The sequence below is a fragment of the Liolophura sinensis genome, chromosome 1 (assembly GCF_032854445.1).
Source record: "Liolophura sinensis isolate JHLJ2023 chromosome 1, CUHK_Ljap_v2, whole genome shotgun sequence".
NCBI classification, from domain to species: domain Eukaryota; kingdom Metazoa; phylum Mollusca; class Polyplacophora; order Chitonida; family Chitonidae; genus Liolophura; species Liolophura sinensis.
In genome coordinates, this window is record NC_088295.1 from 48,624,028 (window position 1) to 48,648,562 (window position 24,535).

The 24,535-nt window shown below is 38.1% G+C and overlaps 1 protein-coding gene across 2 annotated transcripts in view; it reads right to left on the bottom strand.

Annotated features, from left to right (window-relative positions):
- Window positions 1–24,185, bottom strand: part of LOC135461785 (four and a half LIM domains protein 2-like) — a 58,803-nt gene extending 34,618 nt beyond the window's left edge. Inside the window, exons 1-2 of one of the 2 annotated variants that reach the window (XM_064739016.1) lie at window positions 23,697–24,185; window positions 7,871–7,956 (exon numbers count right to left, since the gene is read on the bottom strand). In XM_064739016.1, coding sequence (XP_064595086.1) covers window positions 7,871–7,956; window positions 23,697–23,780 — 170 coding nt within the window. In that variant the 5' untranslated portion in view covers window positions 23,781–24,185. Of the gene's footprint in view, window positions 1–7,870; window positions 7,957–15,025; window positions 15,090–23,696 lie in introns of those variants that run through there. The other variant, XM_064739017.1, reaches the window with a different exon arrangement.
- Between the last annotated feature and the right edge of the window lie 350 nt (window positions 24,186–24,535).

Sequence of the window (24,535 nt, forward strand, 5' to 3'; positions counted from 1 at the left end):
TGTGAGTTCAAGTCCACCTCATGCTGGCTTCCTCTCCGCACCTACATGGGAAGGTCTTCCAGTAACCTACAGATGGTTGTGGGTTTCCACTGTGCTTTGCTTGGTTTTTTCCCCACCATAATGATGGCCGCCGTCTGATATGTGAAACATTGTTAAGTACAGCGTAAAATACCAATCAAATAAATAAAATGTGTTCACACTGTGTACGGGAGTAAATGCTTAAAACTTTTTCCTGGTCTTTCCACTACTCCTCTGAAAATCATGAACAGCTTATATATTCCCTTTAGTCAAATGGCTTATATCACTTTTCAAAGTAGTTCACGGGATGGATAGATTGGGGAAACAGAGCACAGCTATTAGGAAACCACTCAGTCTTATAAGAAACCTCATGACACACGGCTTCAGTCTATTATGCCACTTGGAAGCCAAATTTGGAAGTACGGCCTCATTCGATTAGTCCAGGTATAGTGGTTAACTCCTCTGTGTGAATATGGCAGTAAGTCACAAATGCCTGAGAAATTGATTTTTATTCATGTGATTATTTAAAGCCATATTCAAGAAGTTTTTAACTACATGATGGCAGCCATTTTATGGTGTTGAGTACCCAGCATAAACCACAGACCACTGGTATGTGACTGGCAACCTTTCTCGCAGGATATGGTAAAAACCCACATGGGTGTCGTTAATTGCTTTATTGCCAACAAGGCTTCACAGGTAGTGAAAGCAGTACAAATCTACAAATTCCCTGACCATGACTGGTTTTGAACCCGCACCACTTGTGTCCTACTGATCAGAAATTGATGTTTCACAATATCTTTGATGAATAACCTTGTTTTAATTAGTACTGTAATAAAATGCAGTATAGTAGACATGACCTCAAATTAAGATGTTATAAAATTTAGTACACCAACAATATGGGTGGGAATTACACCAATAGTGAAGATGTCTGTACTGGAGCACACACACACACATATATATATATATATATATATATATATATATATATATATATATATATATTAATATTAATATATGGTATTTATGTAATAATGTACTTTCGGCAATGACAACTCTCAGAAAGAGACAGAAACACAGTGAGTGGAGGAAAGAAAGTTATTGTAAAACTTTACTCAACCTACAATATGGGTTGGCATTACATCATCTGTCAAAATGTCTGTACTTGTGCCTACGTAATTATAGAGCTGTCTCAATGGATTTGTACTTATACACAGGGCAGCAGGACAACATTTAGAAGTCAGGGGATAATACTGGTCACTGAGTGGCAAAAGAAATGTTTTAAACCGAGACAGAATCCCATAAAGAAAACCTGTACATCACTGGCTGCCAAGAAACAGACTGTAAACATAGCCATTCGAATCTCCTCTAGCCTGGGCTGGTGGGGGAAGAGACACATTAAAATGTCTACTCCAGGCCGCTTTTATGCCAGAAATCTTTCCCACCACCCTATCAACAACACGACCAGGTGCAATAAACTGCTAGATTTGTTTTCATAAATTCTTCACACCCTGGAGGACAGAGAAATTGATTGGAGATTGGCGCTGAACCTTTTTTGTCTGATGGGGCGATCAATTTGGCAAAGTATCAAAAGTAAAAAACAAGTACTAATCTGACATATGGCAGCAAGATCAAGTGTTTGTGCTACATGCATGTCCCTTTGTTTTGTTAGCTTGTGGTGATTTTTCTACTTTTTTCACATTTTTTTTGTTTCCATTTCTTTTTATTATCATTTTTATTCTGTTTTGGTGGTTTAATGGTTGACTAACATTGTTTAACACTTGAGGTCTGGCAAATGCATAACACTGGAGGCTCAAATGCACAATTCACTAATTACAAATGTAATTATGCAAGGCAATTTTATTTTAAATATCAGAAAATATCTGAAAAGGCGTTTCAACGCACAAAAAAAAAAAACATGACACTGGTGATAAGGCAATGAATGGTCAAAGACACCATTCTTTCTCCATTTTTCTCCGAAATGATTTCTGAAAACCATTCACAAGCATACAGAGTGTCATTCAGAGGTAACAGGTGTCTAATCCTGGGAACGGCGGCTGATGGCTTGGTATAACATCTAAATAAATTCCACACAGAAGTGAGGAACTAGTCTGCAGTCATTGTGAATAATGCATCGATACAAACTAGATTAATCCTTGCTACCTGCCGAGTCCGAGCAAGCAATGAATGCCAGCAAAGCGGAGAGGTCTTGCCATGTTTCCCTGCAGCTTGTTGAGCAATGTTAGCGTGCGATCAATATCAATCAGTCTGTAACTCTGATGCCAAAGAGCAAATCCATAGGAAAAGTTAGGGCAACTCGGTCGGAAATCATTTTCACACAAGGTGCCAAGATCAACCCAACTGGAACTAAACGCGGTCTAATTTTAGAAGATCAATGTACAATGTAGTTGATTTGTAACTCAAGGGAGCAAAGACGACGAGTCTGAAAGGAAATATTCTGAATTCAACTTACGACGACAACGAAAGCAGCTCATAAAGAAGTCTCTTGTTCTTTGTTTTTCACAATTTTAATGTGATAATTAATACTCAATCTGTTATTATACAACTGCAACACATAAAATTTCTGAAAACATATGCACAAAATTTAAATGTGTTAGTGAGATGTTTGCCATTGTCAAATATATCACATGAATCATGCTGCGTATGTTGTTCTCACAGCTTTCATATCTGGATTCATCATGCTCGTTTTAACATTATTTGAATTATATCATCTGTTCCTTTGTAATATTTTCTTTTATTTTTTTTTCATCATATCATCTCCTTTCCAAAGCCCGTGAACAGTTTTATAGCGCGTTTAAATACCTTCTGCCTACAACCAGTCACAGTTCTAGAAACCTGACTTCATAGGAATTAACGAACCCAAGTTTATAGGTGACGCTTTATCGGCTCTATAATCACAAAATCTCTAAGCTAGTGAAATAACCAACATTCTGCTTCTGCATGACCTTGAGCTATTAATTTTACAACTAATTATCAACTTCAAAAAACATTCAAACAACAACGAATTAGTCTTCTAGCCATAACTCTAAGTACATATCTATCTTTGTAGCTGTATCTAGGTCATGTTTGTACCATTATTTTAGCGCGTTCACCTGACAATAAACAGTAATGACAAAATGATTCCACTTTGGCTCAAGTCGTCTGCACTGGCAATCTCAGTGCAATACACTGAAGGGTTTGAATATTAGGGTTACTTCAGGGAAAAGTGCTGTGTAAACAATCCAGGATGTGAAGTACTATATGACACACAAGGAAAATATTGATGAAATCAGCTGTCCCTTTAAAAGGTCTAAAGCAGGAAGTACATCTAAGTGCAAACGGATCACCTAGAAGAATTGGCACACTTTCTTGATCCAGAAAGAAGTCCACAAATGCACATACATGATATGCAGGTACTGTAATTCACCTAAAGTTTAGCATTTTTCAAATGACACATTTTGCTCGATTCTCACTGAATCCGCCATCTTATAGGGCCACTTTAGAGTTTCTGTGAATTTCTTATCAGAAAAACATTGTGTTAATTTGGCATCAAATGTATTAATTTAAGGTCTTTGTGTATGCCTGAACCTATTTGAACCCATACCAAACTTTGGGTAAAATACAGTATGTATGCACGGCTTATGACTATGAAAATGTTTGGTTCCTAAATAGACATAACAAGTATAACACTTAATCTTCAATACTGCCACAGCTGTAATGAGATGCTGCTGCTACTGAAGTATCATGCCGAAGACACCAGACATGACACCCCACCTAGTCACATTATACTGACACTGGATCACCCAGTCTTGTTTCCTTGCTCAGTACCTCTCAGTGCTGAACCTCAAAGCAAGTCAACAGCAAGTAGCATTTTTGAAGAGCTACTTTGGTGTCAAAACATCTGTGTCTTAAAAGCAAGGTGAATTGATAAAAGACTGGGATAGTCTGAATTGCTTTCCTAAATTGTGAAAATATTGCAGTGAATTAAAACCGATATTGTACATTTCGTCAGAATGAACGGAAACAGAGTATTTCTGTCCCTTCCACTTTGCCTGGTGTGACGTCACCCACGAACACATGACGTCATCAATCGCTGATGTATATCCACAAATGATGCTGCCCTTTCAAACGCTCTGGACGTCATCCCGGCATAAATGCTTTACTCAGCGTAACATCTGCCTGATTCGACGTCATAAAGGGAATATTATCACGTCACATCAGGAAAAGATTTTGTTTTTCAAGGAATCTTCAGTTATATGGGTTAAATAGTGTTATTCATCAAAATCCTCTTGAAACATAGTGTTAGGCTTACTCCGTAGGATTGCTTTCATTTCATTGTAATATTTCTACGCAATTTGTATTCTGACCAGAGTGGCGCTTTAAAGTCATTGGTATATGTATGCATACATTTGGTCACCTTGTCGTTTCCTTTAAAGGAAAAGTCAAAGTGGACTACAAACATGTAGTTTGTTGACCAGTAGCCTAAAACAGCCACTAATGAAGGACGTAATCCTACAATCACACCGAATGACAGAAACAGAAGCTAAAGAGAGAGGGTGAGGGGGGGGGGGGGGGTGGGGGCAGAGATGCTGTAGACTAAAACACTCTAAAACTGTATTCATTTGCCATATCTCCACCAAAACCATTTCCCTATCCTACACATTTACATGTATGAGAAAAGTCAGCTTAGGCACATGCACTCATTACTATGTGCCAATATACAACATTCAGTGCATCCATTAGAATCATTTGTGATAATTTAGAAGGTTACAGTCTAGACAGTGCAAAAAATTGATAATAAACCCAAATTACTAAGACTCTTGAAATTACACAGTGCTGAGACATTTATCAATCATGGTTTCAGGCACCACTTCATATAAGCCTCAGTCGAACACGAATTATGGTTTCTCTCAAAACTTTACACAAGCCCAGCACACTTCTGATACAGGTTCTGCATATATACATGCAGACCCTGATTTATCAGTTAGCATCATGCCAAGACAAGCATGGATAGAATACTTTTTTTCTTGTAAACCTTCCTTTTTTTCTACTTTCCCACTTTAACTGGTACTATGGAGAGTTTGGAAAGTCACATTGAAACAGTGTACAGTACTGTACATAAACTTTATACATATTATCAAAGCTTTGTAAAAGCAGGCCTTGGGCCATAAGCCATATTATCAGCACAGCTATGATAACATTTAAGACAGTTACGCTTAAACATATAAGCCGATTCACTGTTTCATGCTGGTAAAACTAAAGAGAATTGTTTATTTATTCATTTGATTTGTGTTTTACGCCGTACTCAAGAGCCAGAGGGAAAACCATGACCATCCGCAGGTTGCTGGCAGACCTTCCCACATGTGAACCGAGAGGAAGTCAGCATGGGCTGAGCTTGAAATCACAGCGACAGCATTGGTGACAGGTTCCCAGATTATTGCATCCCGCTGGCACGCCAACCACCTCAGCTATGGAGGGCCCCAAATATAATTTAATAAAATTGTTTCTCATGCCTTTCTCGTACCTCATTAACCATTACAACTTGAAATTTGACATGTATTCTGAGTGAATCATATCAAATATCTCACACTTCTTTAAAGCTGAGTATTAAAACCTCTTCATACCAATTTATGCCCAAAATGTAAGAGTTCATTTTCATAAATTGCCAATTAAAGCACTAAAACATGTATGGACAAGTTTTGACAAGTAAGAATCCCACAAGCATGTTCTTGTAAACATCAAGGAAGTACCTCAAGATAAAACCTACAGTTACCCTCAGTAATCACTGACATGAATAAGCTATAGTTGCCCTCAGTAATCACTGACATGACAAAGCTATAGTTACCCTCAGTAACCACCGACATGACAAAGCTAGTTACCCTCAGTAATCAGTGACGTGACTAAGCTACTAGTTACCCTCAGTAATCAGTGACGTGACTAAGCTACAGTTACCCTCAATAATCACTGACATGACTATGCTACAGTTACCCTCAGTAATCACCGACAAGACAAAGCTAGTTACCCTCAGTAATCACTGACATGACAAAGCTAGTTATCCTCAGTAATCAGTGACGTGACTAAGCTACTAGTTACCCTCAGTAACCACCGACATGACAAAGCTAGTTACCCTCAATAATCACTGACATGAATAAGCTACAGTTACCCTCAGTAATCACCGACATGACAAAGCTAGTTACCCTCAGTAATCAGTGACGTGACTAAGCTACTAGTTACCCTCAGTAATCAGTGACGTGACTAAGCTACAGTTACCCTCAGTAATCAGTGACGTGACTAAGCTACAGTTACCCTCAATAATCACTGACATGAATAAGCTACAGTTACCCTCAGTAACCACCGACATGACAAAGCTATAGTTACCCTCAGTAATCACTGACATGACAAAGCTAGTTACTCTCAGTAATCACTGACACGACTAAGTAACAGTTACCCCCAGTAATCACCGACATGACTAAGCTATAGCCAAGTCAATATGAGCCTTTTGAAGCTTTTCCATGTTCTCAATTCCAGTGTCTCAATATAAATCTCACCTTTAAAAGTTGCTAAAAGCTAAAAATAAATCCTCAACTGGTGCCTGCATTAAATTTCAACCTAAACAAAACAAGAAATGAACACGACGCCGACACACTTTCATCTTTCTCCATTTCTTTGAATATGTTGCCTCTACTATGTGAGGGCAAGCTTGCAAAACGGTAAGATTTTAAGGCTGAATCCAACCGATGAATACCACTCAAGTACTTGTCTGTGCATTGCGTGTCTCTCACTCTGATCCTGATGATTTTATGGAATGAATCCATCCATGTGAAAAGGGGCGATGGAAATGCAATACAATGTTCCACATTTTTTTTTAAAGTTTTCCAAACAACGCTCTCTGATCATCAGGCATCAGCAGCTGGATTCCGTGCACAGTTGCCTTGTTTGGAAGAAACCCATTTTATTCCACTTTAAAGCTTTTTCACACAGGGAATTTTGATACTGCCAACTGCTTGCGACTATCAGACGTCCCAATGAAAACAGCAAGGATAATGATGCAAGTTTGACAAAAAAAGCAGCTTCGCAAAACCGTGTCTGGACTTGATGGAAGAAATCCGGGATGTTTGGAGACAGAGCCAAAGGCCTCTCAACAGCTGGCCATTGATTTGTTATTCCACTTGACACGGTAGCAGCGTAATGACATGGACTTCCTGTGGATCAGGACAGCTCTTTTTCCGTCACGCGAAAAAAATGTCAGTTTAGGCTAATGGGGGTAAAGACGTCAGAAATTAGGCTGTCTATCAGATAGCGAAGTAAAATTGGAAGCTTGTCAGGAACAAAGGCTTGAAAGCCATCAGCGTTCGCCGACCATGAGCTGCCCTCACATAAAGCTGTGGTGATTCGGAAATGACATTAACTGGATACGGAAATACCATCAAGACAGCTCTATCTAGGTCATTCAGATTATCCTTACTATGTCCATGTCAGTCCAATTTCATTTACAATGGTCAAATGCTTAATGCCCAATAAAACTGACCACTTAAGCCAAAAATGTGTTGGACATGTTCAATGGCGTGTTTTCAACTAAAGCCATCTAAACTAACTAAATTTAACTAAATCAAAATGAATTCCAGTAACTTCAGTTGCCTATATTTATGAGAGTTAATGGAACGGATGAAAAAAAAAGCTTTTTACCTGAACATGCTTGAGATCAAATGGGCTAACAGGCTAACCAAAACCAAGACAAAAACAGTGGAAAAGCAAGATTTAAGTGTGAAGAGTTTAGGTGACTGACTGGCAATGTCATTATTGTAGTGAGGTCTGCAGTGTCAGATGCAAAACTGTTACAATAACTTGTCCATACCTCCAAACATGCAGGCTAAACCCAGGGCACTTCTCTCCACAGGCTAAACATGGCTGCCCTTCATCCACTTCCTGGACAAGGATACCCTAGAAACAGAAACACATGACAGCTTATTAATAAAATATAGCTACATATATCAGAGAACAATATATTGAAAATTGTTCATGTTAATTACTAAATGTTGGCCAGGTGTACTTGACAGAGGATTCAGTTTTGCCTGTCAGTTACAATCTGCATGAAATTGGGTGCATGCTTGATCTCAAGTTCTTAACTGCCACTGACCATTATGTACTGTATCTACTGCTCTCCACTATCCAATTTTCCAAATGTCTGTACTGAACACTGGATGCAAATGTATTTATTTGATCGGAGTTTAATGCCTTGCTCAAGAATTTTTCACTTTTAATACAATGATGGTGGAGTTTTATTTTATTATGAATTTATTTATTTATTTGATTGGTATTTTACGCCATACTCAAGAATATTTCACTTATATGATGGAGGCCAGCATTATGATGGGAGGAAACCGGACAGAGCCCGTGGGAAACTCATGACCATCTGCAGGTTGCTGACAGACCTTTCCACTTACAGCCAGAGAGTAAGCCAGCATGACCTGGAACACATGAACTCACAGCCACCGCACTGCTGAGAGGCTTCTCGGTCATTACGCTGTGCTAGCGCACTAACCAAATGAGCCACGGAGGCCCTGCCAGTGCTTCAAACACGAAAAACCTCATAGGTCAAGGGCTTGATTGTCACAGGTATCCGATGCTTTAACCAGCTGGGTCAGTGAAGCGCCCATGACACATACACATGTATATGCCTTTGGGGAACAACAATATCAGGTGACACGTCAGGTATTATCTGCCAAGAAACCATTCATTAAACTGCTACTTCAGTCCTAAGGGAGGCCAGGTTGAAATATTAAACTGAAATGAAGGATATCCTATAGAATATAACTAGCACCACAATTCAAAAATTCAGTTATTTTGCTGAATAACACTATTTAACACCTATCAGTGAAGAGCCCGGAAAAACAAAAACTTCAGGAGTTTCCATAAAATTTTCCTGACGTAGTAATATTCCTTGTGTGACGATCAATCAGGCTTATATGACATCGCTGTGATGACGTTATGCGCGTTTGAAAATACGATGTCATTTGTTGCTTTAAGTCAGTGATTCTTGCATAACGTCACACCTGTCAAGACTGGAAACGGTAGAAAACTTTTGTTTCCGTATAATCCTCCTGAACTAACAACAATGGCTTTAATACAATGCGGTGTTTCTACAAATTCTGACTATCTCGATCCTTATCATTCAGACTTGGCTTTAAGACATACATGTCTTAACACTAAAGAAGCTCTTTAAAAGCTAGCCCATGTAAGCAAAACTCTAGGTTGTAATACCAGAAGGAACAACTGTGTTCACAGATCTGGCCTTCAATGTGAAAGATGGTGCTTCATTAACAGGTAAGAACATATAGCAACTATAGCAAAAAGTACGCTAGCTCACAGATTAGCAACTGTGTGCCTTTAATACTGACAGGTATGTACACAATGTGGAACCCTCTTTACCCTTGGTATTCAGGTAGTGTTGTACTTTAACAGATGCCAAAACAGCACCTGATGATATACATATACGTGACAGTATGTCATCACTGAGGCATGTAATTGTGCAATATGATACAAAAAAATTCCTGGGCACATTCTCTATCCTCTTTTTACTTCTAAAAAGCATTGACAAAGCAATGTCTTGTCTTTAGTCTAAAAGTAAATGGGTAATGGAACCATTTGCCTGATGGATGTTAAACTGTATGGTTGTCTTATGAAAACAACGAATAGTAGCTGTCTGGTGTTTAATGGCCGGTAAGTGGACCAAAGAATAGGCCTGTTGTATAATGTCCCTACTGATGAGAATTAACGTTCAAGGACAGTTTAAGGTTAGGATGATCTTCAAAAATTTCACATGTCACATTTAATATCCCATCAGGAAGTAAAAACGAGCTCATATATAAGGAAACACTGTACACGGATATTTTCAGCAGTCTGCAAACTGTCACCAAAACAGCTACATAATGAAACTAATTAACATAACATGAATAAATTAATACTGTTTTTCTGACAGGTTGTATTGCTGACAGATTTGTATGTGTTTACCAATACCCTATTTCAATTCAGCTATTAATGATCATAAAAGTATCAATCTCTCATCTTAAACATAATCCCAAATTGAATAATGCAACTAAGAGAATAAACTCAGAATTTACAAATTATACTTGAAGTGTATGCTACACAAGATACCTGATCAGCTGTGTCTACCAATACCCTATTTCTATTCAGCTGTTAATGATCATAAAAGTATCAATCTCTCATCTTAAACATAATCCCAAATTTAATAAAGCAACTAAGAGAATAAACTCAGAATTTACAAATTATACTTGAAGTGTAAGCTATACAAGATACCTGATTAGCTAACTGTGTCTACCAATACCCTATTTTAATTCAGCTATTAATGATCATAAATGTATCAATCTCTCATCTTAAACATAATCCCAAATTGAATAAAGCAACTAAGATAATAAACTCAGAATTTACAAATTATACTTGAAGTGTAAGCTATACAAGATACCTGATCAGCTAACTGTGTTTACCAATACCCTATTTCAATTCAGCTATTAATGATCATAAAAGTAACAATCTCCCATCTTAAACAAGTCACATGTATTTTAAAAGTCAACTAGGTTAAGGTTACATGTAGGTGAGAGAACTGTAAAAATTTGTTCTTTAAGGCACATCACTTTGACATAATCATGACCTGGTCCTTGATGCATAAAATCAGCTACACTGTATTGGTTCCCTGATCCAATGTCTTTGATCAATTTGTCTTGTAATGAGATAATGGTTAGGAAGGAGTCTCTTCAGGAAATACATGGCCATAAAGGCCAGGGTTAATGGCTAGCCACGAAGTTGTATGTCAGATAATTAATGACATGGGTGCCAAGGTTTCCCTCCTGTTCTAAATGATTCCTGGCAAGGTTTGTTCTTTAAGAGTCCTGGTCCACCATCACAGCTAGTTTATGAGACTGTATAAGTCAAGGCTGGACAAAGGCATGTGACAAGTAGGTCACCAAAATTGATGTGCAGACTTGCTGACTATTTCTTAATAGACGCGGAGAAGACTATAAAGCTGCAAATGCAACCAGGCTACCACATTAAAGCTACACACTGTGCAATTCATTGCCCTTAGGGTGTGCAATTGAGAGCAGGACAGAGTGTGCAATTTAGAGCAAGGCAGTGTATGCAATTGAGAGCAGGACAGAGTGTGCAATTGAGAGCAGGACAGGGTGTGAAATTCGGAGCAGGACAAAGTGTGCAATTGAGAGCAGGACAGAGTATGAAATTCTGAGCAGGGCAGTGTGTGCAATTCAGAGCAGGACAGTGTGTGCAATTCAGAGCAGGGCAAGGTGTGCAATTCAGAGCAGGACAGTGTGTGCAATTCAAAGCAGAACAGAGTGTGAAATTCTGAGCAGGGCAGTGTGTGCAATTCAAAGCAAAGCAGTGTGTGCAATTCAGAGCAGGACAGTGTGCAATTCAGAGCAGGACAGTGTTCAATTCACAGCAGGACAGGGTGTGAAATTCTGAGCAGGACAGAGTGAGCAATTCAGAGCGGGGCAGTGTGTGCAATTCTGAGCAGGACAGAGTGTGCAATTCTGAGCAGGACAGAGTGTGCAATTCAGAGCAGGAGAGAGTGTGCAATTCAGAGCAGGAGAGAGTGTGCAATTCAGAACAGGGCAGTGTGTGAATTTCAGAGCAGGACAGAGTGTGCAATTCAGAGCAGGACAGAGTGTACAATTCAGACAAGGACAGAGTGTACAATTCAGAGCAGGACAGTGTGTGCAATTCAGAGCAGGACAGAGTGTACAATTCAGACAAGGACAGAGTGTGCAATTCAGAGCAGGACAGTGTGTGCAATTCAGAGCAGGAAAGAGTGTACAATTCAGACAAGAACAGAGTGTGCAATTCAGAGCAGGACAGTGTGTACAATTCAGACGACAGAATACAGAATATAATATTCACTAATGGTGAGGCTGGTGAGAGTATATAAGCACTGAATGGTTACAGTAAAAAAAATACAACTATGCATTAACTATACAGGCCAAATAATTGCCAAATTTAAGCTACATTTATCTGCAAAATCAGAATTTATACTAAGTAAAGGATTTTGTGCATAAAATCAGCTAATGGGTCACCACCAACTGTCTTTGATCAATGTCTTTCAATGAGGTAATGGATAGGAAGAAGTCTCATCTGGAAATACTTGGCCATTAAGGACAGGGTTAATGTCTGGCCTCAGAATCATATATGTCAGTGAATGAGTTCAGTGCTGCCGTGTCTCTTTGCAGATTCTTGCTGCTATTACGTAGAAGCTAGGCATGCTCACCGACTTCTGATCCACTGTCGCAGCTAGTCTAGGAGAATGCTATAGACAGGGTCACATGAAGCTACAAGTATATCACACTGATGTGGCCACATTCATGTGAATACAAGGACATGTATCTTCAAGAATATGAAGACGAGAAAACATTGAACATCACTGCAATATTCTCACGAAAGCAACAGAACAATGTACAGTAGCATTCTCAAGAAGGCAATAAAACACTGCACATTATTGCAGTATCCTCACGAAGACAGTAGAACACTGCACATCAAAGCCGTATTCCCATATCTAAAGTTAATTTTAATAAATCTGATTAAAACATAATCCAGTCTGGGAACAAACCAGTGGGTTTGTTTGTTCAAATTTTATCAAATTTTGTCCAACAGTTCTGCGGATAATGCATTTCTGCTACCCAATTACTTCAAAGAAATGAGAAAATGCCCACACTGTTGAGTGAAAACAAACTATTCATAGCTCTGGAAATATCTTTAATCAAAAATATTGATTGATTGATTGATTGATGAACGTGAATGAGCAACCATCTTTTGTTGGAAACAAGATCGCACTTTTCTTAGGAGCCCACACTGAAGCAAAGCCATACAGCCTTTCATCATGACAACTGGCAATCATTCAGAAAAAATAAAAAACCTATTAGACCTTAATTTGGTTGTGACCAAAATGATGACAGGCAGGACAACTGGGGGCTTTCATCAATGTCACACAGAAATTGCTATGCCCCCAAAACTCCAGAAATCCTGTCTGGAATCATAGATCCATCATAAAGAAAATCCTCTACTCATCAGGTAACTTTTACAAAATCTTTACAAGGCCAGGAGAGATTGATCTACAGGCTGGAAAGACTCTCTTGCAAATCTGAGAAATCAATTGACAACCAGAGCAAATCTCGATTCTTGCTCTGATAATATCGCCAAGATTAAGACGCCGCTCTTGGTACCTTTGCCATTGCATTCCTGATCGCCACAGACTCAGGCCTAATGGAAGGTTGTCATTTCATGTGATAACAACAATATACATATTTCTCTCCCATCTGCAGTTGGCAAAAATATCGACTACTCCCAGCAATTTCACATCTCATCAAAATCACCACAGAGTACTGAATCATCTGTACAAATATTAGGCCTCTGGAAAAGCACTGGCATTGTCCCGAAAACTGTGCCAAAGGGCCAAAAATCTGCTGCTGTTTAAATACAATTATAACAAACTACTCTGCAATAGCTGAAGTCTTTTAGTCATTAGTTTTATTTGTTACCCTTGGTATACTGACAGAACCTGGTTAAAGTCTTAAGAAAGTGTTAAAATAAAATGTGCTAAATTTGTCCATTGATGAACACAATGTCAGTATTCTGACAGTATTTTCAACATGTAAAAAAAAAAAAAAAATCTAAACAACTGGGTTTGAACTGGAGTTTTGCCTATTGCCATGTTCAAATGCAATATATGTGATGAAAGTTTTTGCCTTTTAGAAGTTTTAAGTTTTAAATTACTGTTTAACTTTTTTAACAAATAGAAAACATGAACATATAGTGCCATAGACAGTATATTCAGATTTGTGTTCAACAAACACATACTCTTTCTTCTAATTTTGGGACACCTGGTCTGCTCATTTTAGCAAATATATATATATATATATATATATATATATATATAGAATAATGAGTTTCATTTTTCTCCCATGGCAAGACCATCCAATGAACAATGTACTCATATCTTTACTTTTCCAAAAGACTAGTAAAGAAATGTAATATTCTACTTTCAACACTACTAATATATATCTGTCCCAAATTTTAGAAGAATTAGGGTATTTTTGAATTTTTGTATAAACCATTAAGCAGATAAAGGAGTTCTGTTTGGTAATTCATGCAGACTGTAACTACACGTATGTTGTTAATATACTGGAAAAGAAAAGATGTTGGGCCAATACAAAGGCGTCACTTATACATTATCACACAGGATTCAACTTGTCCAGGTTCCTTCCTCAGTGGTAATTACTTCCTTCTAACCTAACATGCCTTACATGTACAGTAAGTAATACGTTTGTCCACTAATTTGTGTACCACTGAATAAAATCAAAGTACAAAAACTGGAAACTTGAAGCTGACTTTGAATTGAAAGCCCTGAGCTTGATGTCATACTAAATGGATTGCATATGCAGGGGCTTTATTTCAATCTACAGCGGTGTTTATAATTAATAGGACAGTCCATTGTGCAACCTGCCAAAATTCTTTAAGTGCTTCACTATCGAAGTATCATCTGTAAATACTCATACATGTATGTGTACATGCTCATACACTGGGCTCCTCAATCTTGCTCTTCTCCCACTATAAGCACCATGCAAGCCAAGGAAACAGAAGTACTGGTACTGTTTTTTAAAAGATTAATGAAATGTAACATTTATTATACTCTATAGTATAACGCAGATGCTACATCGGAGCATGTAAAAATACAAATACTCATATCTACAGTATACAACAAGCAACATGTTTGAGCATGATATAATGTACCCCATGCAGTACACGTCATCAGCAGTGAAGAGGACACAAGTACTGTAGTCTATTATTATAATATTTAAAGTGATTACAGCGTCATTGTAGTATCAATGCACACATGTATTTGATCTCCATACAATCCACACCCCAGTATTGCTCAAATGTCATACAAATTGTGCGTTTAAATATCCCATCACAATCATCCACTTACCTCTGGAGAATGAACAACTATTCTGGGTACTGATAGTTTATGTTCCATGAATTAAGTTCACCTGTGCTTTGCAAACTTTGCAAAGCTTCTCTACGCTTTTTGTCTCCGTTTGTACAAGGTAACAATTAATTCCCACCCATGACTTCTTCACACAGAAGGTAGGAATTTAGATCCTCCGTCTAAGTGTTGACATAAGCATATCCTGGCGGAGATCGCTGGCGTATAACTCCACCAAGTGCAACTGATCTGCGCAATCTGCCAGCACTGTCAAACAATGACCCTGTCTGTGCATGTGTTAGCACACAAACAGGTTTAATTTTCAGTTAAGCAATTAAAAGCAACAGGACAAATTGCATTAAGTGTCAGTGAACCCGTAGCAATGGAGGAATTCGTCACATACACAGCATGTTATAAACATGCAAGTACTCAATACTGGAGCTGGAGAAGTAACACCCTACCTGAAGATAAATCGTTGCCCTAAATACTACCGTTACACTTTTATAATCAAAGATGTTTTAATAAATTCAGAGTTTATACTGAGAGAGTCTCAAAGTACAAACTTAATAACTCAGGGCGACAGATGATTATTCTCAGCCAGGTCAGTGTGTATACTTATATATATATATATATATATGTATATATAGGTGTATATGTGTGCAGATATGTACATGTACACATCTTATATTACTTTATAAACCTCTTGACCTAAGATCCTAGCAATATCTCTGACATTTGAACACAGTTAAATAGCATGTAGCTCTTAACTGATGATGGGGCCTCCGTGGCTCAGTTGGTTAGCGCGCTAGCACAGCGTAATTACCCAGGAGTCTCTCGCCAATGCAGTCGCTGTGAGTTCAAGTCCAACTCATGTCAGCTTCCTCCCCGGCCATAAGTTGGAAGGTTTGCCAGCAACCTGCAGATGGTCGTGGATTCCCCCCCACCCCCCAACCCCACCCCCCCCGGGCTGTGCCCGATTTCCTCCCACCATAATGCTGGCCACTGTCGTATAAGTGAAATATTCTTGAGCACGGCGTAAAACATCAATCAAATCAAATAAATTAACTCATGAATACACTAACAACTGCATCTGATCTGACTTTTAACACAGTCACCCTAGTATTCTATACATGTAACACAAGATAATGATACAACAGTCTCCATACTGATGTCCATTTTATCCTATTACTGAACCATTAGATTATAATTAATTCCTTTTCTCAATTTTCCATATTTTTTTATTTTTAGAACATTTACTCAAACCTTGAGTGTGTTCACTAATATATGTACATGCATGTACATAAAGAACAGCAAAATAATAGAAAGAGAATACCATGTGGTATGAGTCATCTGAATTTGATCTTTAAAATTCTCCCAGGCTAGAGTACATTTATACATTGTGGTCTTAATTCTGAATGAACGAACAGACAAAAAAACAGACAGACAGAATATACTGTACATATACGTGTAAATCATGTACTCAAGGTACATTAGGTCCATGGAGGCCACATACGACTATAAGTCTAAAGCAGAATATGTGACACACATTACTCTGGACTGGTTGCAGCACAGCAATTTTATTTTGAGAGTTATCATTATGAAGCTGCTATTGAAATTTAAACCTTGACAATTGCAAATGACCTATACACTGAATCTATTGCAGATACAATGGCTGGACATTTTTAAAGTTGACTAACAAAATCAAAAGACCAATAATATCCAAAGATGATTATGTCCTAAAGCACTGTCATAAGATTAAATGACCAACACACGCAAAAGCAAATTAAGTCAAGCTGAACTTGAACTCGGAGTGATGATGTGTCCATGTGCTATGACTGTACTTTAATACTGTCACGAAATGTCAGCAAATAATCACCTCTCTTATTTCACTGTACTGGTAAGCCTTGGTGCCAATTTCCTTGTGCATGATTGAGCTAGACAATCGGTCTACTGGAAGAATTTCTGCAGCTTTAACTGCATCATAAAAAATAGAACTACTGAGCTACCTGTGCAGGCTATATCATATTCACTCATATTATTGCATAAGCTTTGGCAGCAATATCCCGTTAGCTGATGATGAAAGCGTAAAACTGTCAGCATCATGTTTTAAAGGGAACGGAACCATTAATTCTGAAGTTGCGGTAGAAAAGAGGTCTTCTTTTGGCAATCACTCCTGAACACACACTGTACAGCGCTGTCGTTCAACGAGTAGTAACCATTTCCCGTCAGCTGCATTGTTTGAGACAGGAAATCAATGGATTTCTGTGGCAAACGTGATTAAAACTTTGTTAAACACTCACACAGATTTAAAAGTGGGGTTCTAACTGGGGTTCTGGAATGTGACATATGTTCTGGAACTAGATCAAAATACCAGTCATTGAGTTGCGCGGAACGTTTATGCCAGCCACTTGCATCCTCTAGACGATGAGTATTGGCTAGGAAACCAAACAGCTGCAACCTTGCAAAATGTATGTGAGCATTAAATATCGAAGTGCCGCAGCAGAATAAAAACCCGACAAAATCAATTCCTTGTTAATATTGCAACTGCAGAGCTGTGACCCCCAAGAGAGCATCAAAGTAACAACGGCTGTCATATGACATTTCAGTTCAAAGAATTTTGCATCATTTCCATAATGTCCTGAGCATCACATTTAGATCCCCTTGGAAATTTTCAATATCAGACCTAAATGAGTTCAATATTCTGAAAATTTTATGTAGAACATGAACACATACATGTAATTCAGAAACCAATGCAATCTTCCATTTGTGGCCAAATGATTTAATCCTGCTGTTTGAATTTCATCAAATGCAGTTACGACAGACAACCTTTGAATACAACAGGAATACTGGACAGGAAAGATAACTAAACTTTTCCCAGAGCTTTACTCAAACGGATCCAGAGTCAGATCCAAAGCCAGGAGGCTCTTGTAAGCTGCCATATCAATGAAAACAAACCATATCCTCTACCAAGAAAACTGTTCTGTGAAAAACAAATTGAACCATGGTGTGACTAATGATTAATTAATTCCACCTGATCACACATAAGTGTAATTTTAGCCTAACGACATTGATTTCTTGTGATTTGCTCGTCTGGCAGCCATCACTTACGCATATAACAAGAAGACTGCATCCTCTATGTTTCATTCAGTTGTGTTTGCGGGGAACCCGATGGCAGCCCAGATAAGTTGGTTGTTACATTATTAAACGTCCCAAAGCAGACCACCATGAGTTATTACGTCTCGCAGAAATGACCATCAATAAAGTAATCTCTTGAAATATTAGATCAGTATTTGGATTATTACAGCTGAAGACTATGAGGCAGACTTACAAAAGAGCTCCAATGATCCCTGCAGATACTGTAAAACCCTGAAGTGCAAATTCTTGGCACAAAAACTTAATTAATTTCTTTCTTTCATTGGTGTATTACAACACACTTGAAAATATTTCACTTATATGATATTAAATGGCCAGCTTTAATTTTTTGGTGGGAAGAAGCCCTTATGTAACCATCTGCAGGTTTATGACACACCTTCTCACATCTGACTGGAGATTTTTCTTCAAACTTTTATGAACATCAAATCACCAATTTTTCTATGCCTGAATTTTCCTCAGAACAGGTTTTGGCATTTTGCTGACAAGCTACCATGCAATGTCTTATTAAATTAAAGACTTGTCTGACAACTCCAGACTTGCAACTGAAAAATAAGGCTCTCAACCTTTTCACCCATGAAAGAGCAACTTTCAGTGCAGTTTATGCACATTTTTAATCTGATTTTGGAGACACACTACATTGGTTGGATTGGCCAGTTTAGAGACTTCACAAAAAGTATAATTTTATCAGTCAATAAAGAATAATGCTTGAATAAAAACCTTGCAAACATGTGAAAAGGTTGAAGAATTACAGTACAGATGAATGGGAGAATTTCTACCCAGGCAAAACTTCTGTTACTTAATTGTTAACTAATAATGTAAGTACTATTTGTAATGGAAAAAAAATATGAAGGCTAAAGGCGCTTAATACTTAAATCTATTCAAGGTGAGATAACCAGTAGAAACCAACAGGATCAGCAGTTAGAGGACTCGTGATTCATCCATTTATCATTACAAGTACATGTGTGCTTGTTCCTTTTCTTGAACGAGATTCAACGTTGCTTTAAAAATTATTCCACTCATATCACAATTCATTATATTTTAAATGAAGAATATTTTAAATAAATATACCGAACTCGAGGACACCATTCATTACATACCTAATCCGACTACAATGAACCGTCGCTACATGACCACCCATTGCCCTTTATGCCCCTATAAAGCTGAGTGCAAAGCTTGGAATATAGGCATGCCTGATAATTTTAAGACCATTCATAGGGAAGTTGCGAGTTCAAACTGTTTCATTGCTTTAACGTAAAGAAGTCACATGATACATACATGCAGGGCTGTTTTTACTTCTACAGACAAAAGAGTTTGAACTCGAAACTCCCTTTAATATTGGCTTGAACCGAATGTGACCTGAATCTGAATCAAATTGCATGTTATAGGCGACATGCTATTACAACAATTAGGTAATGATGAAACAATGAAAGTATGTTCTGCCATATCAACAGCATATCCACAGCAATACATTACATGTATGTCTACAAAATTTAATAAGATGAAGGCTATATATATATGTGAAGACGATGGCAAAACATTATATCATACATGTAGCCTGCTACAAGTAGGCTAGTAGTGAGCTAGTGGACTGCCACGGACAAACTAATTCTATACATATACAGTACCAACAAATTTATACAACCTAGAATAAACGCCATCCTGCACGATCCCTACATGTACTTCATCCTTGATTATTTCCATCATGGTGCTTGTTAGGATATCCTGACAAAGCCAACCAGATGATCCTTGTCCTGTCTGGAAATCTGTGCTGCGCTGACAGCCAAATAATTATTAGGGGGGAAATTACAAGGCCTGCTAAGCAGCCTGGGTAATTAGGCCTTCTGAAGGTGATAATTGAGAGTTTGGAGTGGTGGGCAGGCAGTAATGATCATACAGGATTAGGTTACTGCAGATTAGGAGATTTGCATTCAACATTTGAACATCCCTGTACAGCCAATATACAAGTAGGAGGAACACTTGGACACTGATACTCACAGCCTGAGCAAAACCGATTCAGGGGGCAAATTAAACTCAATACAGCACATCAACAGATATACACACTTGTACGTACATGTAGTAAATTAATACAGATGTACACAGATTTATTTATTTTTAACTGATTGGCATTTTATGGTGCACTTTGCTGGATAACGCACTCAAGAAATTTTACCCGCATCTATATCACTTCACACAAGTTATACAACACGTATGCATGTAGATGACTGACATTTCAACACAGATATGAAATGTAACCTGTTTATTTCAAAAGAAATTTAAAAATAAATTTCATACGCATTATTTCCTATTCAGAAATTTGGCCGAGTACAAATAGAAGTTACTGTCAAACCTAGAATGAAGAAAAAACATATCATATTTCTTGCTTAAAATAAGGGGTCTAGATTACAAAAACTTCACATAATCTGGCACCCTGTGGTTATTAATCAGTTGAAAAAAGGTCCATGAAGACCAGTCTATGAGCCATAATCAAGTATATTCAAACCAGCTTTAGAACTTATAATTGCAACCTATCATTTGATTAATTACTGACTTTTAACTTGCTTAAAATTACTCTCTGATTTATTCGCACTGGTGACTGATACTGTAATTACTCGAAGACTGTATTTATTAGCCTCTAGGTTTCTGAAATATTTGGGAGTTTTTTTCGGTAAAGTTGCACATGCATGAATATATGACAGGAATATCAATAGTTGCTAATTTCTTCAGCATTATGTTTGTGTTTCCAGCAAATACAAAACTGTCCCCCATGACATGACTTCATTTCCCTCTTGCATTTAATGTACAAGTAGCAAGCAACCCTCTTTAATCCTTCAAGCCTTAACTTTGTCTGGACATGCCAGAAAACGATTTCTCAAAATTCTGGACTAAAGAATAATGCATTCATCTTGAGCCTCAATAGAGTCTAATTTCTGTCTAAGACCCGCTGTTCTGAGCAAAAAATTTTTTTTTCAACTTCTACAAAAACGTCAATTGACTTTGGAGATTACTTGCTCAGTCAAGAAATACTCGTGCACAAGCAATTTTCAGCAGATCAAACGCCACATGAATTATGCATGGCAACATGTTTTCTTCAGAATGAACAAAATGAAGTCGAGCTAAAGAGTCCTTTAATAACCTCTCAGAGGTAGATTCGGGGGTTGATCAGGGGTAGGGCAAAATATCTGATGTGCTTATTTTTGTTAATAAAAAACACAAATAATAATTTATATAATTTTTTTTTACCTGTCACATTAAATTATGCATAACCCATGTAAATACAGTATATGTACAATGGTTACTAGTATCTCACCACCTATATGTAGCATAGCAGCTTTAGAATTACTAAGGGGTAAGATGTAAAATCATAAATGTACATGTATCATACAATTGTTTTAGTCTTTGCTGAGTACATAATTTTACACTGTCAGCACCCCAGTGTTCTTCAACTTTCTTCTTCTGATTCAATCTACCTGTATCTAGAACATAATGTGAAAAGTTCCGTCTACATTCCATGTTGGTCTATGGCATTATTTATTATGTATGCTTGAGGTTTTACATCACACTACAACACTTTAGAGTCACACGATGACAGACTTTTTAGGTGTGTACAGATATACAGCATCTTCTTGTGGCAGAGCGAGTCCATGCTGTCAAGGTGCTCGTGCCACTGAAATATCCTGCCGAAGACACCAGATAAGACACCCCATCTAGTCACATTATACTGACACCAGGCCAACCAGACCAATTTCCCTGCTCTAGCTATTCTGTCAGCGCTGAGCACCAAGTGAAAGTTACAACAAATAACCCGGACTGTGGTTTGATCGCAAGTCTCCCGACTTCCAGGCAGACGCTTTATTAGGCCACTGATGCGGTTCAACATTATTTAGATTGATCTTTACATAAACAGTTTATGTACCGGTGTCCAAGGAATTTTTATATCTAATCTTACAGGCAGCAGACGGACTGACAGACACCAACACAGACATAACCAATGATACAAGCTGCCCCAAGGATGAGGCAAAAGGCAAGATGACATTTGACAGCAGGTTTTATCTTCAATCTAACCTTTCACTTCAAAGACACCTCGGCTACCCTGCAGGTATTGGGTGATCTAACTGTAGATTGCAGAGATGGAAAAATAATCTCACCCACGTCAAAAATTTATGACTAAAATTGAAATCATGTTCCCAGACCGAGTGTAATGAAATGGAAACACACATGCAACGTTGTCGAACAGCCAGTAGAAGAGTAAGGTGAGCGGCGGAGTGGCTTGCCGTGAAACCCGGCTAACAGAACCCACACTGACTTCAATTACACTGCCGATAATTACCAGCTAGCTTCTGAGCCGCATGTCAGGTGTCTGTAACACGCATTACTGCAACACTAAACCTCATATATCACAGAGGTAGAGAAAAAACTATGCAGGAAACTCTCATTGTATATGACAATTTATGTTGGACAGGCAATTATTCAATGGGAGATACATGCAGAATGGTAACGCTAAACAACAATATTGTACTCGTTCCAAACAACCAACAGTGTGTCTCAAAGTTGATATAATTACTAAATTAGCTTTCCATGCATACAGGCACTGGGCCTTATGGTATCCATGAAAAGTTTACCATCAGTAGGTCAATGGTTTTCATGTAAATGTATACCAGCTGACACAATAGCTCTCCACAGTTTTCATATAACAAGAATTAGGTCTTTTATGGGCTCTGTGTACATAACCATTTTTAGATGTCAATAATTTTCATCTGGTAGATTTGAGTTTTCAATATGAATATACACACATCCAAGGCAGGAAGGCTTTTGAGACAACTATTCTAGTTTATAGAGTCACCTCAAGAAATTTGTGGATATGTACACAAACAGATGGATAGTACATTAAGTAAAATCTAGATTTCATCTGCGCTGGCTATAACTGAGGCTGAGAGACAAAATACAGAGCGAAGTTGAAATCTGGAAGTCACGGTATCAAACTTTTGATGATTAAACGGGAAAAAGTTACTAAATAAACTTATAGATTCTTGAACGTTGATTATTTTCTACTTCTTTGCACACATGAAAAGACCTGATTTCAAATTCTGGCTAAATCTATGCCTGTAAAGTACCCATAACTGCAAGTACTTGTAAATTACTGAAAAAGGCATGTCCACGTAAACACAGTGTAATTAAAATGTAACACACATGTACACGTGTCATCAACATTCACGGCATCTATAAATACACAAAATATGAACACATATGCCTTACTGACATTCACGTCAAAACACAAAATTTGATTATCTGCCTTTGGAAATAAATTTTCTTTCAAAACTTTTGAACGAATTATTGCCACTTTGGCAATACTTCAGCTATCTTGTGGTGACAAAACTTTTGAAGTATTGTTTGTATTAAAAGATCAATGATCATATTACAAACATTTAACAAGCTATTTATTAAGACAAGTACAGGTACTGTATTTGGGTCTGAAATGAATGAACTACACTACTATGCATATGATGCCACTCTAATGTCTTACCTTTTCTTGCTTTTGACTATTATCTTTTCTTGGCTGCAACACAAAATCTTTGACTTGTCGGCTGAATCTACGAATTCGCTTCATCGTTGGTCAAATCCCAACAGGATATCTGACAACTGCCGGCGGGCCCAAATCAATCCCAAAGAGCTATTCTTGAAAAGTCCATGCCACTCCATCAAATGTGACCAGCCATGTGCGAAGGGCCCCAAAGATGTGCCCTTCCAGCAAGTCAGTTTCTAATTAGCTTGGGTGTCTGATGAGCCATGATTGTACCTGGTAAAAAAGACCAGGCGCTCCAGCCTAAAAATTGGGACAAATGGCAAACAGGTTGGAAGGCGCGCTAGCTAAATCCCGAAAGAGACGTATCCATTCTGCCCACACTGGAGCTCGCAGACGCTTGATTGCCCTTCTTCCGTATCCTGTATCATGCTTGGATGGAGCAAGGCAACAATAGGGTGTCCCGTAACTCTGTCAAGTTGAGGTTGATGGATACAAAATTCCATCAAACAGCACCAGCAAAGCAAATTTATTTAATTTGTCCTATTGATCAAGGTCTGCCCAACAAAGCTATGATGGATGTGTTACGGAGGAGGACAAGAAAGGAAAGCTGGACACAAACGAATCCTTCTTTAGCGGGTGATATTATTGACCCATCCATAATGCCAGCGGTGAGCAGACAGGGAGCTCCCCCACCACCAATTAGACCAATCAATTAACAGATCTGGGCGTAACATAAATTTCATTAAGTGTTTAAGAAATGTCCTTAGTTGTTCATCCTCTGGGGATGCAACTCAATTGGTTGTTTGGCATAGGTGAAAGCATATATTTAGCTGCTGAGA